Genomic DNA, 21,587 nt, shown 5'->3' with positions numbered 1-21,587 from the left:
CCTTGCAGTCCAAGGCACTCTCAAGAGTCTTCTCCAACACCACAGTTCCAAAGCATCAGTTCTTCAGCGCTCAGCTTTCTTTACGGTCCAACTCTCACATCCATACGTGACCACTGGAAAAACCATAGCCTTGACAAGACGGACCTTTGTTGGCAAAGTAATGTCTCTACTTTTCAATATGCTATCTAGGTTGGTCATAACGTTCCTTCCAAGGAGTAAGCGTCTTTTAATTTCATGGCTGCAGTCACCATCTGCAGTGAAGGTTACAGGCCAGTAAAGACTTGAACCCAGACATTTGTAATTCCAAACAGCAAGTCCGCACTCGCTTTCACGTGTCGGTGATAATCTTGAGTCTCTAGTACTGGAGGCCCTGCCCCGCCCCTCGCCCGATCCGGCCCCACCCCTCCAGTCGGCCCCGCCCCTCTCACGACCTCGCCCCGCCCCTCGTCCGGCCTAGCACCTTCCTACTGGACTCGAAGACCCCGCCCCTCCCCTCGGTGGGTCCCGCCCCCGTAGAGGGGGTCTCTCCTGAGGCCCCGCCCACGTGGCCCCGCCCTCAGGCCTCGCTGTCGCCTCGGACGCTGTTCTCGCGCTCCGAGTCGCCATTTTGCTCCTGGACAGGCCGCCTGGGAACCGGCGCTCTCCTCCTTCGGCAGCGGAAGCTGCGGCGGGGCCGGGGCTGGGGTCGGGGCCAGGTAGGCGGGCGGGAGCCGGTGACGGTGGTGGCGCGGCCGGCGGGCCGGGCCTGTGGGTCTCAGGTGCAGGGGCGGGGGGCTCGGCGGGGGCCGGCCGCGTGCCGCCCTCAGCGCGGTCCGGTCTGTCGGGGTCCGCGGGCCTGGCGCGAGGCCGGTCCCGCTGGTCCGGAACCTGCGGCCGCGGGCGGAAGCGCGGTGCCGGGCCGGCCTCTGTCGCCCGGAAAGATGCTTTCTTCCGCGGCCGGGATGTGGCTGCGAGGCAGGCTTCTGCTGTTCAGGGTCCCCCCGCCTCCCCACCGCGACTGCACAGTGATGGTGCGGATTTTTCGCCCTTTTATTGACACTGACGCGGTTTGGGTGTGTAGCTTTTGCAAGGAGTAAGAAATTCAGGATGGAGATTTGGAGTGAGAAAGTATGATTTCTCATGTGTGAAGATGTTCCGTACACAAGTATAAGTGATTCGCCCACATTATTGAACCCCACAAAGTCCTGCCCGTCTTCTCCGTATTCCTGTCCCGACTTGGTCCGTTGCCCTTATCACCCAGTTCAGCTTGGAGGAGATGCAGCTCGGCTCTGCACCCGCTTAACATAAGCACTTTCACACAGTCTCGGATATATACCGTTTTTTATTCTATTGAATGTATATTCAGAGTTTTACTTAATTACCCCCATTATGTAACTTTTCCATATGTTCACGGGTCGTCCTCCTAGAAAAAGCATGCAGTGGCCATCATTGAGCTTTTTCCTTCTTTCCCTACAATAAATTCTCCAAAGGGGAAATACCGAGTCATGTGTTCTTTCTTTGGCACGTGATAAAAATTGTTCTCCAAACAAGGCGAGTTTACTACAGACGTTTTTTTAACCTGGTGTTTGTCAGGTCCTACCCCCCTGTAATGCGGGGTGTTAGGTCACCCTCCTTGGTTTTGGGAGACAAGCTGAAGCTGACCTGGTGTCCTCTGCTTCCAGGAGGGCCACCTGAAGGAAGTATCTTCATCTCCAAGCCTCACCCTGCCCCCTAGCACTGTGTCTGAAAGGGGTCGACTTGTAGTGTAATACCTGCTTTATTGAGTTGTCATAAGAATTCAGAGCACTCAGAAAATGGTATTTAGCTGAAAGAAAACATTCTGATGGAGAGACAGCTGAGTGCCTGGGATCCCAGAGGCATGGGGACTTAATTACATCTAGGCTTTGCCCTTCTAATTCTTTCAGAATTCACATCCCCAAAATGTGAAGAACATCAGAATAAAAATAATAATTCTTTATGGTGCCTTTGAGCTTGCAAACTGCTTTCAACTCTGTGTGTTAATCAGTGCAGCTCAATGAGGTCAGGCTTTATTCCACCAACATGTGTTATCTGCAGACGTGTACTGAGCCTCTCCATCTGCCAGGTGCTGTTCTAGGCCCTGGGTACACAGCAGAGAACAGCATAGTGGAAAAAGTCTCTGTTGTCCTGAGCCTTAAATTTGCTGGGGAAGCTGTTTTTAGCAGGCTTCTATCTCTTGTCCTTAGGGGAAAGCCAAGAATGCGTAGGTGGTAACTGGGGAGACAAATTGGATATTGACACTGCGACTCCAGCGGCAGTGGAGGAGTGTGAATTTCCGATGGAGGGTGTTTACACACCTTGATGCCAGCCTTTCTCATCTGAGGTGTGGATGAGTTTTTTTTACGATGACTGCTAGCACTTACAGAGCAAGTGGTCTTTCAGTGAGGTTTGGTTCATGAGACTTAGCAGATTGCCCTGTCTCATTCAAAGAGAAGTACGACCCACTTTGTGTGAGGTGCTGAGATTCTGTGGAAAGGGTGTGTTTTCATGCGTTATATATAATTCTCACACATTCCAGAGTTAATTTAGGATAAATAAATGTAAGGGCAACTGAAGTTTATGGGAGGAGAAATGGGAATGTTGTCTTTACACTCTGTTAACACTAAAGCCTTGTGCTAATGAACTTTCTGCCCCTCCATCCCGGTGATTATCTTGCTTCTGAGGATTCTCTTTAAAACTCTTCCTGAAGCTTGGTAAAGGACACAATTTGAATTTACAATAGGAAAAGGAGAACTGAAACTAGCAGCTAGTTCTGTTGTTTGACAAGCTCTTGAGATGGACAGTCGGAGAACTTGGCTGTATTGATAACCTGTTCCCAATTTCCCTGCCTGTGGCATGTTGGGGTCTTAGGTTTCCACTATTGAAACCTGCTGCCTGGACTGGAACCCTAGAGAGCATGGTCAGTGATAAAGGACTTAAACCATGATCAGTAATGCCAGGCCCAGGCCAAGAGTGCCATCTTGAGATAGGCTGAGGACTGCCAAGGGGAGAAGGAATTTGAGGTTTCCCATAAATCTTCAAGGAAAGGAGAAGGCCCAGAGGTGGCAGCTGCCAGGAAAGCAATCATTGTGTATTCTGAGGAAGGATTGGAATGGCTGGGACATCCCTCGGTGTGAGCATTGGGTCCGGGCTATTCAGATGTCTGGAGTGGCTTGTTGGTAGGAATCCTAGAGATGGACTGAGTTACTTCTGAGGACTCTTCCTGCCCCTCAGACACTGTGATTCTCAGTATTACATGTCCACTCAAGAACACCATTTTCCTTTAAGAAGCTTCTTATTTGAAGACTGGGGGATGTAAAAAGGTTGCCACCCCCATGCATATTACGTGCTTGTTCAGTAGATAGTGAACATATTACAAGCTGACTCCTCGTAGCTTCGATTTACCAAGGGTATCCTGTATGTGGGGCAGTGTGTTAAGTGCTGTACAGGAGCTCATCTTACAGTGACCCTGTAAGGTCAGTATTCACAGTGGCATGGATGAGGGTGAGAGAGGTTAGTTTATGTGAGATCTTGCAGTAAGTTGAGGGCAAATAGGAGCTAAGATGCAAACCTGGATTGACTCTAAAGCCTGTGTTCATAACTACAGGAGGATGAGTTTTATTTTTGTTGTGGTTTCCTTTTCCAGACCTCTGTTCCTAAACACAGCCATAGAGGGGTTGAGAGGTGGTGTTAGAAGACAACCAGGATCTCCTCCAATTCTGAGTGTTGGGGGTTAAACAGTATTCTTTCTTTCATTTGCACCAGCCCCCCTGCCCAACGCTATGCTATAAAGCTGGGTCGGCATGCATTTTCTGTAGGGGGCCAAGTAATATTTTAGGTTTTGCAGCCCACACCTAACTCTACCATTGCATCCACGGACAGTTTGTAAACAGTGAGCATGGCTCTGTTCCAGTATAGTTTTATTTACAGAAATAACCTGTTTTGGCCTGCATGTACCTTGCTCATCCCTGCTCCAAAGCCGCTTTCCGCTATACACACCAGTGGTCCTTCTTGGTCTCCTTAGGGCTTTGGCCAGTTGCTCATATGTTTCTGTTTGTAATTAATAGGCCAAGTCCAGTGGGATGGCCCATGTTTCCCATTGTGGAAGGCCTCTGAAGAGGAAGTGTTTTCTCCTAGCCTGCTTGTGGGACCATGAGTCACCCACCTGTGCCCCCTTGGCTCCCCCTGGCAGTTACCGCAGAGGGAAACGCACGCACAGGGAGGCCTGTTTGGGTTGGTGACCTGCGAGTGCAGCCTGGCTGCACCAGGGAGCACTGGCAAAGTTAAAAAGTACAGGATGGGTCTATGCTTTCTCCTTGGGTTCTCAAAATATATCGTTTCAAAATAAAGCAGATTAGAGATAGATTTGTATGATGGTCCCTTTTTATGTTACAAATGAATTTTTATACATTTTTTAAAAATGGGGATCACATGTGTGAATGTGTAAACAGCCCAATGGTATCTGTATCAAACCAGTAATAAGAACTATCTCTTCCGGGAGGTGGGTGGGAGGAGCCTGGGATCCGATCGGAGCTGGTGACCTTAGTCTAAACGCTCATGTTTCAGTTTTTTACAAGGAGAAGGTACTTGTGTAATTAAAATTTTAAAATAACAAATAAGATATGGGCTCCAGGCTTTTCCTCCCTCCACCAGCCTTCCAAGAGCATAAACATAACGGCTGCGTTAACGCGGCAGGCTTGCTCAAAAGACTCCTCCATCCCCCCAGGCCTCCTGGGCTGCTGATCCTGCACCCAGTCCTCTGCCTGCCTTTCTCCATCAGGACACTTGCCCCAGAGTGGAAGGAGGAGGAACATGTGGATGACTCTGAAGGCCTCTAGGCCAGGGTCTTTCTGTGTGCCCTGCTGCTGATCAGTTATGTGGCTGAGTCACTTTCCTTCAAGATTATTGTAATCTGCTCAACCTTGTGTTCCAGTTGAGGAAAGTACAGATGACCAGGTTAGGCTTAGACAGGACCCAGGACAGCTGCAAGGCCAGGAGCGGGGTAGGGGTGGGTGGTTTGGGGTAAACAGGTATTACAGGGAAAGCTGGGTGTGGATGGGTTATTTATTCATTGTTTAAGGATCAGTCAGTTCTTGTCCTTGCTAATGGCTCTGCCATTTTTCTGTGTGTTAATCCAGGAGGAATTTTGTTGTCAGAAACTAAAAGGAGGTTGTCGTAATTGACTTTAAGCAGCAAACAGTAAAACACTGAGCTCTTCAGCTCCACCTTTCTTGTAAGTTTATCATTTATTCCCAGTAGTCATGAAAATAATTGAGACATATGATGACATCTTTCCATAAATTCAAATAGACTCCCTACTTGTCCATATACACGTTCAATGTGAAAGACTCCATTATGGTAAAAACTAATTTCCTTCAGCTCATTTGCTGTTCAAGAATATTCAGGTGTATTTCATCTCATATGACCGTTTTTAACATATTTGGTATCTTTCTAGGCACTGAGAATTGGAAAACCAAGAAGGTTTTGATGTTTTGTGTGGCGCCACCTGAATCAGAAGCCAAGATGAACATAACCAAAGGGGGTCTGGTGTTGTTTTCAGCAAATTCAAATTCATCGTGTATGGAGCTTTCAAAGAAGATCGCTGAGTGAGTATAATCACGCTGTTAAAGTCTGTGCTTGTCCAGTGGTGGTTTACGTTTGATATGCATATTGGCGCTGGTGTTAACTTTGACAGCAGCTATTTTACAGTGAATTTGCATGTCATCCGTGCACCAAGGGTTCACCTTTTGTAAACTGTCATCACTCCTACACGTGGATTCAGGAGACATTTACCGGGGACTCCTGAGTGCCAGCTATTGTGTGAGGTGCTACATTTGTATAGAGCTATTTGAGTACAGAGAACAATGAAGGGTCTATGCTATATGTAGGTAGTTCACAGGTTACAGTTCAGTATAATTTTAGTAACTTATTAAATAAATACTGAACCCCTGCTGTGTACTATACTTTGATCTAGATACTGGGGTGTAAGAGTGAACAAGCCGGTCAGAATCCTTCCTTCTTTAGTGGAGGCGCCAGACAAGGAGGAAGTCAACAAACAGACAAACAGGATGACTTCAGGTAGTGATCTGCGCAGGAAAATCAGAGCGATGGGGCAGGTTGTGCCGCCTTAGCTCAGGTGCTCAGGTGCCTGTAAGCCTGTGGGTGGAATGTGAATTGAGAAACAGGAAATGGCAGCAAGTGGGGGTTGGGGCAGAGTCCTCCAGGCAGAAAGGAAAAGGCAGGAATGTGGCCGCGGAGTGCAGGGAGCCCCAGGACAGGATAGGTGTGGGGTGGAGGTGTGACGGGCTAGGTGACCAAACAGTTTGAGACCCACTTTAAATGTTATAATAGCAATATCTCTATTTTTTAAATTTGTTTTATTTTCATCAATTTCTAAACCATCTTAATAGTAAAGGTGTTGTATCTGTTTTATTACTGTTTCCGCTTTTTCCGTCTTTCTCTTCTCTAGGCGGCTGGGGGTGGAGATGGGCAAAGTGCAGGTTTATCAGGAGCCTGACCGAGGTGAGTGATCCTGTGCACTTGTGATGGCTTTTTGTGGTACCTGCCATTCTGGCCCGGCCTTCACCCTCCATAACTGAGCAGTCAGCCTCAGTGTCCAGTGAGTTCTGTCTGCAGGAAGGCAGACAGGGGTGGGCCATCATGGTGTTCCCACCCCAACTAATACCAGCTCCATAGAGAATCTGGGGCAGGTCACAGCCGGGGACTTAGAGGCTCATCCTCAGACCTCACCCAAAGGCAGTTGCTGTCAGCTGACGGAAGCGTGAGCTTGGCCTGGGTTGAATCTGTCCCCTGAGGCAGAGTGCATGTGTCTGGCGTGGCCCTGGTGTCAGGTGGCATTTTCAAAGTGTGTTAATCACAGTGTGTTTGTTATCCTCCATGGAATCTAAAGCCTTGTAGTGAGTTTGTAACAGTTCCAGTTTCCATAGTTTATAACCTTGGGGAATGGTGCAGATTTTCTTACGTGTTTTTTTAAAATGATGTGCCTTGTTCACCCTTCTCGTTTCCCCTTTTCCTTCCAGAAACAAGAGTACAAATTCAAGAATCTGTGAGGGGAAAAGATGTTTTCATCATTCAGACTGTTTCAAAGTGAGTAGCTTATCCACCAGAAATGTTGTTGCTTTCTGGGTCTCTGTTTGGGCTTGAATGTCTAGTATAATAAGAGTTACCCAGACAAGAAGGACTAAGATTGTTTTAAAACTAGCTCGATCTTACTCAGCTGATCTTTCTGACATAGCTGCTGACTTTCCTGTGTCCTTTCGGTGTGGGAATAGCCGCGCGCTGGGGGAGAGGCATGGGACAGTGAGCACCTATGGCGTGCAATGTCAGGAGCCAGAGTCTCACAGAGCTTAGAGGGAAGCTCTTTTAGTTCCCAAAGAGAACAAGCAGCAGGAAAGGTGTTTGCTTAGTTGGGTTCTTAAAGCTTTTCCTGCAGATAATTTAAATGTGGTCACTGGGTGCTGTCCTGCCGCATCATAAGTTAAAGGAGAAGAGAGACAGTAGTGAAGGCAGGTGTGCCTCTGTCTGCCGTGATGTCTGGGAGCCGTGTGTTCTAGAAATTGTCGAGTCACAGGCGTGTGCGCTAGGGTAGAAGATTCAGTGCAGTGAGGTGTCTGTACCACTCCTTGATCAAACGCCACTCTGTCTACACATGTCCCTGAAGGCCTCTTAGATGAAAATTTTAACTCAGCAGTTTTTAATAATGTCTAGAAATGAGTTTGTATAGTACATCAGTTTTTAGCCTAGAGATTCCAAAAATTGCTTCATGCTAAATGTGCATTTATATGTAAAATAAGTGCCTCTTTTTACTAAAAGTATAAGAAAATTTTTAAGTGAAGAAAATTATGTCCATTGACTTAAGTTTTCTGTAATCCAGAGAACCTGCTCACCTGAAAGCTCCAGGCTTCCCATTGCTCTTTTGCACTCTCTTATTCACAAACATGTGTCAGGTGTCTGCCATGTGTTAGCCATTGTTACAGGTGTGCAAGAGGCATAAAAGATTAGAATAGATCACAGATCCTGATCTTCATGGAACCTCACAGATCCTGATCTTCATGGAACCTGGGTTCTGTGACATGCAAGTAACATAATGAACAAGTAGATTATCCAGTTTGTCAGGAGGTGATGAGGGCTCTAGGGAAAACCAGCACAGTGTGCAAGGAAGCTGGCGTGACGGTGGCAGGAGGCTGGAGTGAGGATTGATCGGTGGGTGACCTCTGACAAACACTGGAAGCCGGTGCCAGCTGGCAAGGAGGTCATTCCAGGCAGGAATGGGGGGCCCTAGACAGAGGGCCCTCAGGTGGCCATGAGGACTGGCATGGAGGAGGAGTAGGGTGCAGAGAGGGAGTGGGGTAGATCCAGAAGGAGCCTCAGGAGCCCTGTGGGGCCTTGGGCATCTGCCACGGGCCAAGTGGGAAACCACCCCTGGGTCCTGGGCAGAGAGTCTGTGATCTGACCATGACTCTAAGATCAGCCAGGTACTATTCAGAGAGTGGTTGCAGACTGCCAGGGACAGGGGGAATGTGTGGGTGCAGCTGTTGCCATCCTTTGGGGATGTGGGCCTCAGCCCGGGCAGCAGTAGAGTGTGAGATGCTGCCGGTATCTGGACAGGAGGGCAGCTAAGGATGCCTCTAGGGCTCTGTCCTGGATAAACTGGAGTGAACAGTGCTGTTCTTGTTGGGAAAGGAAGTAGAGTCATTGGCTGAGAGGTGGCGTGGGGGCTACTGATGGAGGCCCAAGAAGAGTGGTGTTTGTCTCTTCTGTGTGTCTGGAGCCTGTCTTGGCTGAGGCGGGCGTGGCATCTTGCTGATGCTTAGCTGGGACTGAGAGAGGTCGTGGCAAGTCTGATACCCTCCCTGCTGGTCTTTGCCCTTGGGTTGCAGGGATGTGAATACCACCATCATGGAGCTCCTGATCATGGTGTATGCCTGTAAGACCTCCTGTGCCAAGAGCATCATTGGTGTGGTCCCCTACTTCCCCTACAGCAAGCAGTGCAAGATGAGGAAGAGGGGCTCCATCGTTTCCAAGCTGCTGGCCTCCATGATGTGCAAAGCCGGTGAGGGGCGGGCATTGATGGTTGATGGGGGTCTGGGAGTTGCATTTTTACCTGAGGAATCGTAAAGCTCATCTTCACTGACTCAGAGCGTTGGACAGTGCCCAGAGTGATGTCGCTTCCAGATGGTGAATCTGTAACAGACGCCCATGCTGACAGTTTGCTCCTGGCCCAACTTTCTGAACACAAAGCTCGTGAGGACAACTTATTTTTTCCTAAATTCTTTGTTTAAAAGATTAAAAAGTTGGAATGGCAGGTGGCAGTCCTATTGAGGCTGTTTTTAAAGTAGAAAAGGCATTGGAATCAGCTACTCTAACACAGCAACTCTCTTTATTTTCACCTCTTCTCTTTCCCACAACAGCTTGGCATATTTTGCAAATCCTATGTGTTATTTTGTGTTGTGCATTTTTCAGTAACATCCTAAGTGTCTCTCTTGTTTCTCAATAATTTCAGAGTTGTTACTTTGTGTGTGTGTGTGCACATGCGCACAAATGTGTACTTGTGTATGTGACTATAGAAGGCACACATCAGAGTTTGCACAGAGAAGAGAATAAAGAGTCCCCACATACTACCTTGTAACACACTTACTGCAGAATAAATTTCTCCTGTAGCATTTCAAAGAAGGCAAAACCAAAACAGAAAATGACCAGACCTGAACCCAGTGACCTCCAGGCACACCCTGCTGAGAACTTTGCTGAAGGGAGCAGATGGGCCACCGAGCTCCCGAGAAGGTTCCCTGCCCTCCTACCTAGTCTTGCTCATGATGGGCCACCAGGCTTTCTTGCTCTTTTGGGCAGATTTTGCTTTTTACATTTTTTCCAATTGAATGATATGTATGTGTGTGTATGTGTGTGTGTGTTTGTATGTATTTCAATTTCAGATATCCTTCAAGGAACCAGTGGGATGAAGATTCTTCATTTTTTCCAGTTATAGGCATATGAGGTTTACCTTAATATCTGAAGACATTATATCTTAATCTGGCTTTATCATGCCTACTGACACAACTTCAGGGAGAGGGAATCTCCCTCATAGAATTATCAGAGGCGTTTCTCCATCGCTGTGATTTTGGCTATTTTAAATTGGTATGAAAACTGTGCATCTCTCTGTAAGAAGAATCACCAGTCTTTCCCTTCTGAGGAGGGAAAGCCCAGGTCCCCACTTGCTTAGGAGAGGGGGCGTCCCTGTGTTCACCACCCGGATACTCCCCAGAGCCCTTGCTCTTGGGGCTTCAGGGAGGCGTGGTCATTCATCAGCTCCATGTCCAGTCCCTCCCCCTCTCTGGACAGTAGGGGCGGGAAGCCTGGTAATGCCAAGCTTTCTGTCAAGGTGACCAGCCACGTCCAGGAGCCCATCCCCAGAGCTTTCAGGAGCTCTGTGTCAGAGACGGGGTCACAGACCAGATGTGACAACAAGAGAGGCTCCCGGTGCTCTTAGCACTGAGAGAGTGACAAGGGGTTAGGAGTTTTGTTCTGGGGGCAGAGACCAGGATAATAGATATATTTTCTATTATCTCATAATCTCATTGTACTAAGAATCTGAGGAATAAAGATGCTGAGTTTTTGATGAGAGAGTAATTTTAGATAGTAATTTATTCCCTATGGTATCTTGTTTTATGTAGCTCTTATTCATACAGTGCAACTGGTCATGAAACAATCTGTGTGTGTGTGTCTGCTTTGTTTTCAAAGGTCTGACTCATCTCATTACTATGGATTTACACCAGAAGGAAATCCAGGGCTTCTTCAATATACCTGTTGACAACTTGAGAGCATCTCCCTTCCTCTTACAGTACATTCAGGAGGAGGTGAGTTAGCTCAGACTTCTCAACCTTCTATTTAAAGCTGAAAAATGCATCTCGCATCTCCTTGGGCTCAACGAAGAATTAACATTGACGTGTTCTGCTTAAAGTTGACTTTATGAATGTAACTGGTGTCCTTGAAACTCTTCATCTGCGGAGCTCTGAAGTTCCTCTTTTTTCTCTTGGACCTCAGGTGCCTAGAATCACTAGCCTGGGGTGTGTCCTGAATCCCGAATCCTCTTAGTGCCTTCTGAGTTTACCTTCTCTCGCTCTACAATATACACATAGTTGCAGATATCGATTTGGAGGGGGGTGGGGGGTGGGGGCAGAAAGAGTTGATATATTGTTTGTGTTGTTCTGAAACTTTCTTTCCTTTCCTGTTCTGTAACTTTCTTTCCTTTCCCCAACTGGTGTCTCTTGGTCTTCCCATGTTCAGATATATAGGATTACCTCTTTCTTCATGATTGCTACACAGTATCCCAAAATTCAGACCAACTGTAATGGATAGAACTTTCTATGCCAGTGAAAATGTTCACTCTGCCTTCAGAATGGCAGCTGAAGTGCCCAGTGTGACTGGAGAATGGAATCCTTGATTTCATTTGAGTTTAGTTAATGTAAAAATAGCTGCCTGTTTAGGTGTTAAAGCACAAGTTTAAATGAGCCACAGGTTTTTCATCCATTTCCCTCTTGGCTGGATATTAGATGGTTTAATTTTTCATTCTTTTAAGTGAAATATTTTCAAAAAATTTTTAAGTAATGTTGCACTGAAAATTATTTTTTCAGTACTTCAAGTACTAAAAGCAGTACTTGCTTTTCTCAGTACTTAAGTGCTCTTCTGAAATATACTTGGAAGTGGAATCATGATTGAAAAGTATCTACATTTTTAATATTTTACTGCTGCTGCTGCTAAGTCGCTTCAGTCGTGTCCAACTCTGTGCGACCCCATAGACAGCAGCCCACCAGGCTCCTCCGTCCATGGGATTTTCCAGGCAAGAGTACTGGAGTGGGGTGCCATTGCCTCCTCTGAATATTTTACTAGGTACTGCAAAAATTAAGATTGTCTGAAGGGCTGTGTTAATCTGCACTTGGACAGAATTACCCGTGTGAGAGAGTGCTGTATCCTTTTGCTGTGGTTTTGAAATCTCCGCATGGCATGTCTGTGGACATCTTTGACCCATGAACCAGCATCCAGTGAGATGAACCATCTTCATCCATCTCACTGGATGCTCAGTGGGCCTTTCCGTTCCCTATGAATTTTGTTTTCTGTAATTTGGATTTTTCATTTCTTTCTTCAGGAGCTATTAGATGTTGAAAATCTTGTATCTAGTCTATATATTATTTAACTGTTTTTTGTTCAAGTTTTGCTTTCTCCTGTACTGAATTGGTGGGAAAATTCCACGCCTTGCTCTCACCGACATTTTCTTGCAGCCGCATCCATCCTGCCTCTGAACCAGCCAGCTTCTTACTTTGACCATAAAAACCTTCACCTTCATAACAACTTGTTCTTTCTTTATGCGTTTGATTTCCTGTTTTGAGTCCCGAGGAGGAAGTAGACCTGTTTTTATTAAAAAGTCCTTTCTTTTAAAGTTTCCTTTTCGGCTTTAGTAACTGTTCCTTCATTAGTTATTTCTCCTCTTGGTTGGATTTGGTGCTGTTTGATGATGTTCAATGAGGCATGGAAGTACATAAAACAGTTCATAAAGACTCCCAGGAAAGATGAGGAACATGCGAAAATGAAAATATTTTGTGCTATTTATGTGTGTAGATGGACCAGATGGAGAGACATCTTATCCAATTAGGTATATCTATAATAGAACCTTCTTCAAATTCATCAGGGTTTTGTTTGTTTACTAAGTATTGGTTATTTAGTTTTTTCCACATGCTAGGCACTGTGCAGTGTGCTAGATGGTGGTGAGTGCTTATGTTCCAATTCACCAAGCTAGCATAATTGTGAGAAATCAGTGGGGATATATCAGAATGGAATAACATAATTTAATGAAGTGATTAGATTTTAAGCACATGGTTTGAAAATATTGCCCAGATGAAATCAGAAACAGCCAACTGCTGCTCAGCTGAAAAGCATGCTAGTCCTATCCTGTGAGCTCTGAGGCGTTGGTACCGGGTGTCTCTTCAGTTGTCGTCATCCTCATCCAGGTCACTCAAATGCTCAGAGTGAAGGGCTTCAGAGTAGACCAACATTTGCTTATTTTCTTAAGGGCTCTTAGTATCTTTGTAAAGAGTGCTGGGCTGATTCCATTAGCAGGCCGGTTTCTTTCTTCATCGGCTGTGACAGTTACATTAAGTAGTCACTTGTTTAGAAGTTGACAAATGCCTTTGATTCAGGTCCAGTGAATATCATCCTTGGGCTGTGAAACTACATGTAACAGGGGTCTGTGAGAGGAGTTCCTGTTGATTTTATAAAAATGTCTTTGCTGCCACTTAGATATGAGCTTATTACTGATTAACTCTACTTTTTTCTTAAAATAAGTCTATGAGATTCATGTCTTGATGATATTTTTTTTTCCTTAGGTAGGCATTTCTTCATTTTCCAAAGAAGAAATTTACTCTGAGTTTTCTCTCTTTTTGGAAAACGTTCAAGTGACCAGCTGACATTTCTGAGTGTGTTGGGGTGTTGCTTTTTATTGACTGTGGAGCTGGTGTGAGCAGCCTTTGGAGACATGGCAGTCACCCAGCCCCTCCTCTTCTCAGATCCCAGACTACAGGAACGCGGTCATCGTGGCCAAGTCTCCGGCCTCAGCCAAGAGGTAGGTGGGTGCTCACAGCTGCTGTGCAAAACCACACCTGAGTCCAGCCCATTGAATCCCCGTGTTCTGGGTCCCATTGCAGCAGCTCCCACTCTGGCCCTTGCTTTTTTGACCTGGGGACTGATAGTGCACAGCCTGTCTGCCGATTTCATTTATTAGGTGATGGTTCATCGTCCTCCCTTGTCCCAGTCCCTGTCTGTGACTGCCGGTCACATTTCCTACCAGGAACTGTCCAGGACTGTAGAGTCCCAGCCCTGCGCTTGGGTAGCTGCTGGTGGTTCATCTTCACATCTGCAATTTAAAATACCAGCAAATATATTTTGAGGTTGTTTACTGCCTTTTATTCAGAGAACTCAGTAATTTATTAACAGATAATTCTATCCAGCCAAGAAGCCACTGATTGGTATGTGTTAAAAAGTGACATTTTACAAAACTTTCAGACGCTACAGGTGTGCAAATGGGGCAGTGCTGAGAGTTCCATGTAACTGGAGTGACTGATGAGACGGGGGTTCAGAACCTGCAGTTGTGTTTGACTGAGAGGATGTCAGACACAGACACGCCCTGGGGGTGGTGTGGGTTCCAGAAAGCACTGTTGCAATAAAGTGAGTCAATGGACGTTTGGTCTCCCAGTGCAAATAAAGTTATGTTTATACTACACCACAGTCTATTCAGTGTGCAGTAGTGTTATGTACTACAAACATTGTACATCCCTTCATCTAAAAATACTTTATTGCTGAAAAATGCCCCCATCATCTGAGCCTTCCTACTCCGCTGAGTCGTTAGCACGCTCTGCCTCACGTGTTGGTTCTCACTGTTAACCAGGTGAGCAGGGAGAGTGCATAGCTCCAAGCGAGGAAGCAGAGGCTTCAGGGAGGTGAGCTAGCCTATAGCACAGGCTCACTCGCTGGCTGCGTGCCCACAGGCCCCGCAGGGGCACGTGTGTCAGGTGGGTTCTCCACACTCTGTCCTGGATTCCCAGAAGCTGAGGTGGCTTCAGTCTCCTTTTTCACTAATCCTTTGGGAAACTTCATTTTCTGAGTTCCTGTGATACTTCTCCGTAGACATGAGTGCAAACCACTTTGCGTGGCTGTGACCCATCTCCTGCTCTCCCTAGGGCCCAGTCTTTCGCCGAGCGCCTGCGGCTGGGCATCGCGGTGATTCACGGAGAAGCACAGGACGCCGAGTCTGACCTGGTGGACGGGCGGCACTCCCCACCCATGGTCAGGAGCGCGGCTGCCATCCACCCCAGCCTGGAGATCCCCAGTAAGCACGGAGCCCTGGGTCACTTCCTCTTTGCCTTTAAGGCTGACTTAATTTCTGTATTGAATGTAAAGTACTTCTTGTCTGTTTCTTAAGTTGGCAAAAACTGGTACCTTTTTCTGGCTCTGACAAGTGCATCTCTGATGGCCCCTTAGCAGTGGTCTGTCTGATCCCAGCAAGACCCATGAACATGCCCAGTTTAGACTCACTTGTGGCCCAACAGGGATCACATTTGTCCACTCAGTAGTGTGTGCTAGAGCAGAGTTTAACACGGGCAGAAAGCTCTAGGTGCACAAGTTATTCATGGTCCTGTTATTTCTGATGTAAAATACTAGACAAGTAAATAGTTCAGAGGGGAGGCCTTGGTGAAGAATGTCTCATCAGCACAACTCATTATGCAGCCCACTGAAAGAATTGACTGGAAACAAGAGAAAACCCGAGGAATGTGTGTGAATAAGGCAGAGTGTCTTATTCACTGTCTTCTGCCTGGGCCAGGAGGGAACATGAGGAATGTGGTTGTGACTGGCTGTTGGAGTTGTGCATAAGTTTGTTTTTGTCTTTAAGAAACTTATTTCAAGCTTTAATAATGCCTTTTCAATGGAAAAAAAAATACTGCTTTTGTTTGAGTCTGTTAGGGAGAAAAAGCTTTTCCTCTAGCCTCTTTAGGTTCACTGCTCAGGAGGCTGCAGTGAAATAAAACTGTCAACAGACAGATTAGCAAGAGAGAAGACAGATTTTAGGAGGAGGTTGGAATCTGGGGCTTAGGGGAAAGGGAGTAGGGCAGGGGCACCGAGGGGAAGACGAATGGCTCTTTAGGGAAGGGCGGGGGGAGACAGGACCATGTGTCTGTCTCCATGGCGATGTCCATGTAGGAGTGGCACTGACCTCTGGTCTGGGTGATGAGAGCCAGGCTTCTGTGTTGTTCCTGGACCAGGATTTATGACAACTGAATTCTTTTGGGGGCTCTGGTTTTAGGCAGATAAAGGGATGTCAGGAAATCAGATGCAGAAACTTGTGTGTGTGTTCTCTTCTGACCAGTGCTGATTCCTAAAGAAAAGCCCCCAATTACAGTTGTTGGTGACGTGGGAGGCAGGATCGCCATCATTGTGGTACGTGCGCCTCTTCTGTCATTACTGGTTGTCATATTTACCCTCGTTAGCTTGTCAGCTCACCTTGTTAATCGTGCTGGGGATGGTGCTATGGCCAGGTAAGTCTCAAGTGGGTGGGTGTCTTAGGCTAAACGTTTGCTTTGGTCCAAAAACTGGGAATTGTTAGGTGACCTCCAACTTCAGTCTGACATGACTCCCAGGACCCTCCTTGGACTCGGACATGTCCTAGAACAGCTCTCAGAACCCAGGCAGACACTAACTTAATGTTCACCAGTTCATTAAAGGATGTGACGAAGGACTCAGATGAGCAGCCAGAGGAAGGGAGAGATGCTCAGGGCGAGGGCTGGGAGGGTCCCCATGGAGTTGGGGCGCACCCGGAAGCTCCCTGAACCCTGTCATTAACTCCATTTCCAGCCCCCTCCCCTCTCTGGAGGAGTGGAGGGAGCTGAAAATGCCAAGCTTCTCATGGCCTGGTCTTTCTGGGACCAGCCCCCGCCCAGGAGCCCTCCAGAGTCACCGAGTAAAGACAAGAGACTCTTGTCGTGCTCTCATTACTGAGGCACCTACAAGCACTTTAGAAGCCTGCTGTCAGGATCCAGGGACAGAAACCACCATATGTATTTTCTGTTACCTCGTACTGGGAGTCTGTGAGATTAGAAACCACTAGACTGTGTATTTTGTTGATAGTAATTATTGTCTTCCCACTATAAAAATATATATAAGACCCCATTTCCCATCCACCCAGTGGAGAAAATTTGGAAAATAAGGAAAAGTAGCACCAAAGGGGAAAGAACCTGGTGGAGTCAAAGCATCTCCTAACAGGTACCGTACTGGGCATGGATATACAGGTGCGTGTTCCTGGAGCCCCTGCCTGGTGGGGCGTTGCTCTGGACAGTAGGGACAGAGAGACGAGGGCCCAGGGGCCATGAAGTGACAGCTGTCATGACTGTCCAGCTGGGAGGCCCAGAGGGAACTCCACAGAAGCCAGTGATCTCGCTGTCTGGACAGGTCACCGTGGACAGCGAGCATGTCACAGGAGAATTAGCCCCTTCTCTCTCCCCATGGTCTACACTTACCTCTGCACATGTCTTTAGTCCCTCCTCTTTCCCCATGGTCTAGACTCACCTTTGCACAAGTGCTCATGTCTTTTGCTGCGTCTGTAATGCCAGGATGACATCATCGACGATGTAGACAGCTTCCTGGCCGCCGCGGAGACCCTAAAGGAGAGGGGTGCATATAAGATCTTCGTGATGGCGACCCACGGCCTGCTGTCCTCCGACGCCCCCCTGCTGATCGAGGAGTCTGCCATCGATGAGGTAACAGAGCCAGGCCACGTGTGGGCACAGCTGCTGGTGCACGTGGGCCCCTGACCTGAGGTCACAAGAGCAGGTGGAGAGTTAAGAGTGGCTTCCTGGCATGGGTTCTGTTTTGTTGGTCACTGGCTGTGGCCTCTGCTCCTGACAGTGGCAGTGGGTGGTAGTTTTAGTAACTTCTATTGATGGAGTACACGGTCCCTGCAAGTACTGCCCGGCGTCAGGCACACACCCACCCTGAGCTCGGACACACCCCTGTGGGGAGAGTGAGAGACATGCAGGGACCTCAGGTTGGGCAGCCACGAGGCGCACGTGGGTTCAGACCCTATTTGCCTGATATTGAGGCCCAACTCCCCCTGGACAGATGCCCGTGACATGACAGAGAGGAGGGCATGCTGGCCATCTTCCTACACGCCTGTGGTGCCCAGCTGAAGTGAGCCAGGCAGGCGTCCCTGCCCTGCTGTGTCCACCTTGGCCCAGCGCCTGGCTGGTGAAGTGAACCGAGCAGGCATCCCTGCCCTGCTCTGTCCACCTTGGCCCAGCGCCTGGCTGGTGAAGTGAACCGAGCAGGCATCCCTGCCCTGCTCTGTCCACCTCGGCCCAGCGCCTGGCTGGTGAAGTGAGCCAAGCAGGCATCCTTGCTCTGCTCTGTCCACCTCGGCCCAGGGCCTGGCTGTCTGGAGAGCGATTGTATGAATCACATGTTTATTATCTTTTAAGAAATAAAAGTGCTGTTTCCTGTACATTCCTGGAAGATCAGGCAGAGAGCCAGTCTGAGTCCTCACGGTGGCCAGGTGATTGCATTCTTGGTGCTGGTTTGGCATGATCCCTGGCTGTCCCTTTCAAGTCTCGTGTGTGGACTTTCTTGTTAAGAACTGTCTTGAGGCTTATTTTGGAAGTAGGAAATATGTATTATAAGTAATAACTTGAGAAGTATTTCCATCCTCTTTTTTTTTTTTAAAGGCTGACTTTTTTTTTATAGCTTTTGAAAAATGTTTGTTTCTCCTTTTTTAGATGTTTTATCAAATCTTAACTTTTAAAAATAGCAGCTTTATTGAGATATACCGGAAAGTGAAAGTCGCTCAATCGTGTCCGACTCTATGTGACCCCATGGACTATACAGACCATAGAATTCTCCAGGCAAGAGTACTGGAGTGGGTAGCGTTTCCCTTCTCCAGGGAATCTTCCCAACCCAGGGACTGAACCTAGGTCTCCCACATTGCAGGTGGATTCTTTACCAGCTGAGCCACCAGGGAAGTCCAAAGTCCCCACTTACCCACAGGGGATGGGTTCCACGGCCTGCCAGGGGATGTCCAAAGCTGTGCAGGATAGTACTGAACCCTGTGTGTAGTCTGTGATAATGTTTATTAGTTAGGCACAGTAGGAGATTAACAACTAATGATAAAATATAACTATTATAACAACGTACCTTATTGTGCAAATTTAATGCCTTTTTCATCTTAACTAAGCACTTACCACACACTGTAGCCATAACTTTTGTGGCTTGAGGTGCAACAGTAAACCAGCATGAATTTGTTTCCTTCTACACAATTTCACAAATGGACGATTCATTCTTACCATGGATCTTCACAATCTCAGCGCACAAAATTTTTTTCTTTCCTTGAGAACTTTTGCCTTTTTGCTTAAAGGAAACACTTAGCAGCTTCTCTTTGGTGTATCTGAATTGCCAGTATCACTGCTCTTGTGCTCTGGGGCCATTATTAACCCAGATAAAGGTCCGCTGGTCACAGGCACTGTGAGTCACTGTTGGGGTGGGGTCTGCCAGACAGAGGGATGAGTCCCCTCCCTGATGGGGCACCACAGTGTGAGGTTTTCTCACACTGCTTGGCTCTCTGCATGATTTAAGATGTATGGGTTATTTATTTCTGGAACCTTCCATGTAATGTTTTCAGACCGAGGTTGACGGGGGGTAGCTGAAACCATGTAAAGTGAAAGCTTGGATGATGGATGGGAGGAAGGTCTGTAATTCACATGCCTTATGACTGACCCATTTAAAGTATACGAGACAGACAAATGTCATATATTGCTTATAAGTGGAGTTTTTAAAAAATGGTTTTTTAAATGAGCCTATTTACAAAACAGAAATAGTCACAGATGTAGAAAACAAACTTGTGGTCACCAAGGGGGAGAGAGGGAGAGGGATAAATTGGGAGATTTGGATTGACATATACACACTATAATGTATAAAATAGATGTTCAACAAGGACCTGCTGTGTAGCACAGGGTACTCTGCCCATCAATACTCTGTAATGCCGTGCATGGACAAGAAGCTGAAGAGGAGTGGATGTATGCATATGTGTGATTGATTCACTATGCTGTACAGCAGAAACTAGCACATCATAAGCCACCTATACTCCAATACAAATTCATGAAAAAAATTAAATATATAATAATCTTCAATATTTTCACAGAATTGTGCAACCATGACCACCCTCGCTTTTAGAACATTTTCAGGCTGCCAGTGGAACTCCTTACCCATTGTCTGCCTGCATTTCTTCTCAACCCACTCATCTTTAGGTGGCCGCTGATCCACTGTCTGTCTCTGTAACGGGTCTACCTAACCCGGCCTTCTCATATACATGGCCTTGGGTGTCTGGCTTCTTTCACCAGCATAATGTTTTGAAAGTTCACCCGTGTTACAGCAGGTGTCAGTACCTGCTATTTTTGCCTAGTGGTATTTCATTGCCTGGATGTAGCACATTTTGCTTTCTATTCATAATTTGGGTTGTTTCCTCTTTTTGACTATTGTAAATAACACTATTATGAACTTTTATGTACAGGTTTTCAGGTGGAGATGTTTTCATTTCTCTTGGGTGTCTTACCTAGGAGAAGAATTGCTGGGTCACATGGTAACTCTATGTTTAACCGTTTGAGGAACTTCCAGGCTGTTTTCCGACACAGCTGAACCAGTTTGCATTCCCACCAGCAGTGAGTGAGCCTTCCAGTTTCTCCACGTCCTTGCCCACACTTGCTGTCGTCTGTCTCTAGCTGTCACAGTGGGTGCAAACCTTAACCTCAGATACAGGTTGTGTTCACACTGACTGAACCCGTGCTGAAGGCAGAGTAACCCCAGTCCTGGAAGTAGGACTCAGAAGGGTGAGAATGTGTCACATTTTCAGACCCATCCAGGAGGCTACTTGGTGTTACGACCTCTCCTTTCTTCCTCTTGATTGGCAGGTGGTGGTTACCAATACAATTCCGCATGAAATCCAGAAGCTCCAGTGCCCCAAAATCAAAACTGTGGATATCAGCATGACCCTCTCAGAAGCCATCCGTCGGATTCACAATGGGGAGTCCATGTCCTACCTTTTCAGAAACATAGGTTTAGATGACTGAACACTGTCCTCTTAATAAGTCCTGAGGGCCACACTGGAGTCGTGAGCATCTGTACTCTGAGGCGCATGCCTGGCTGGATGCATTTCATGGGGGCCGGCTGTGTCTTGTTCCTTCCTTTTGTTAATTTCTATGAAGACAGACCCACTTTTTATGTCCATTTGGGTGTTTGTGAGCTTGAGGGGCAATTTTTATAAAAGAAAAACTATATTCTCTTAAATAGAATAAATTAAGACCTGGTTGTATTCAGTTTAACTATTTAAAAAATAACTTGGAAGAAGATTTTTAAGCTCACAAACGGCCTTTATCAAAAGTTGCTGCAGCCCAAGTGCTTTTAAAAAGTTAGTAAAATAAAATGATCTGCTGTATGATACTGCAGTTGAAAAGCCAAAAAGATTATGCTGTTAAATCCAGTAAACTACATTTTTAGAAACGCTTTTCTAGAAAGCATATGGAATATGTGACAGTTATTTATTTTCTGCAACAAAAGAAGGAATAAAAACATACTGTGTTTGTGTGTGTTTTTTTAAATTTTGTGTTTTGGCAATTGTTTTATAACTAAAATAAAGTGGAAGCTGAATATCCACGTGTGGATGTTGAAGTGTTGGTCAGCTTGTGGGGATTTCTGCAGCTTGGCGTGGTGTAGTTGTGTCTTTGGGATGTAATGTTCCCTGTTCTGTTTGTCCAGGGCCCTGCACGTTCATGACGCATAGTCACTTGACTGCGCCAGGAGAGGAGTTGGGACATCAGCATGAGCCACTGGGGTCAGGTCAGGAGTCGGCATGAGCTGCCGTCTGCATCTTGGCGTGGCTTTGTTCTGCTCCTTGTCTGATAGCACAGTCATACTCGAAACAAAACGCACCGCTGCATGCTCTGGGTGATGAGGTGTGGAGGGAGGGGGTTCCAGAGGGCAAGCGCTGTGAC

General features: G+C 46.8%; 1 protein-coding gene across 4 annotated transcripts; it reads left to right on the top strand.

Annotated features, from left to right (window-relative positions):
* Positions 1-543: 543 nt before the first annotated feature.
* Positions 544-21,249, top strand: PRPSAP2 (phosphoribosyl pyrophosphate synthetase associated protein 2). 4 transcript variants are annotated; one of them, XM_019981440.2, is made up of 12 exons: positions 560-695; positions 5,136-5,230; positions 5,453-5,603; positions 6,467-6,519; positions 7,038-7,104; positions 8,898-9,070; positions 10,753-10,868; positions 13,572-13,627; positions 14,742-14,890; positions 15,926-15,996; positions 17,166-17,312; positions 20,508-21,249. In XM_019981440.2, exons 3-12 carry the CDS (start codon positions 5,485-5,487, stop codon positions 20,664-20,666), a joined length of 1,110 nt encoding a protein of 369 aa, XP_019836999.1. In that variant the 5' UTR covers positions 560-695; positions 5,136-5,230; positions 5,453-5,484; the 3' UTR covers positions 20,667-21,249. The 4 variants fall into 4 exon arrangements, with proteins under 4 accessions (XP_019837001.1, XP_019836999.1, XP_019837000.1 ...); XM_019981441.2 differs by lacking the exon at positions 560-695 and adding an exon at positions 1,927-2,341; XM_019981442.2 differs by lacking the exon at positions 5,136-5,230 and having other exon boundaries at positions 544-695.
* The last annotated feature ends 338 nt before the right edge of the window (positions 21,250-21,587 follow it).

This window comes from Bos indicus, chromosome 19, assembly GCF_029378745.1.
Source record: "Bos indicus isolate NIAB-ARS_2022 breed Sahiwal x Tharparkar chromosome 19, NIAB-ARS_B.indTharparkar_mat_pri_1.0, whole genome shotgun sequence".
Classification (NCBI taxonomy): Eukaryota; Metazoa; Chordata; class Mammalia; order Artiodactyla; family Bovidae; genus Bos; species Bos indicus.
The sequence above is the reverse complement of the archived record's forward strand: the minus strand, read 5'-3'. Positions and strand labels throughout refer to the sequence as shown.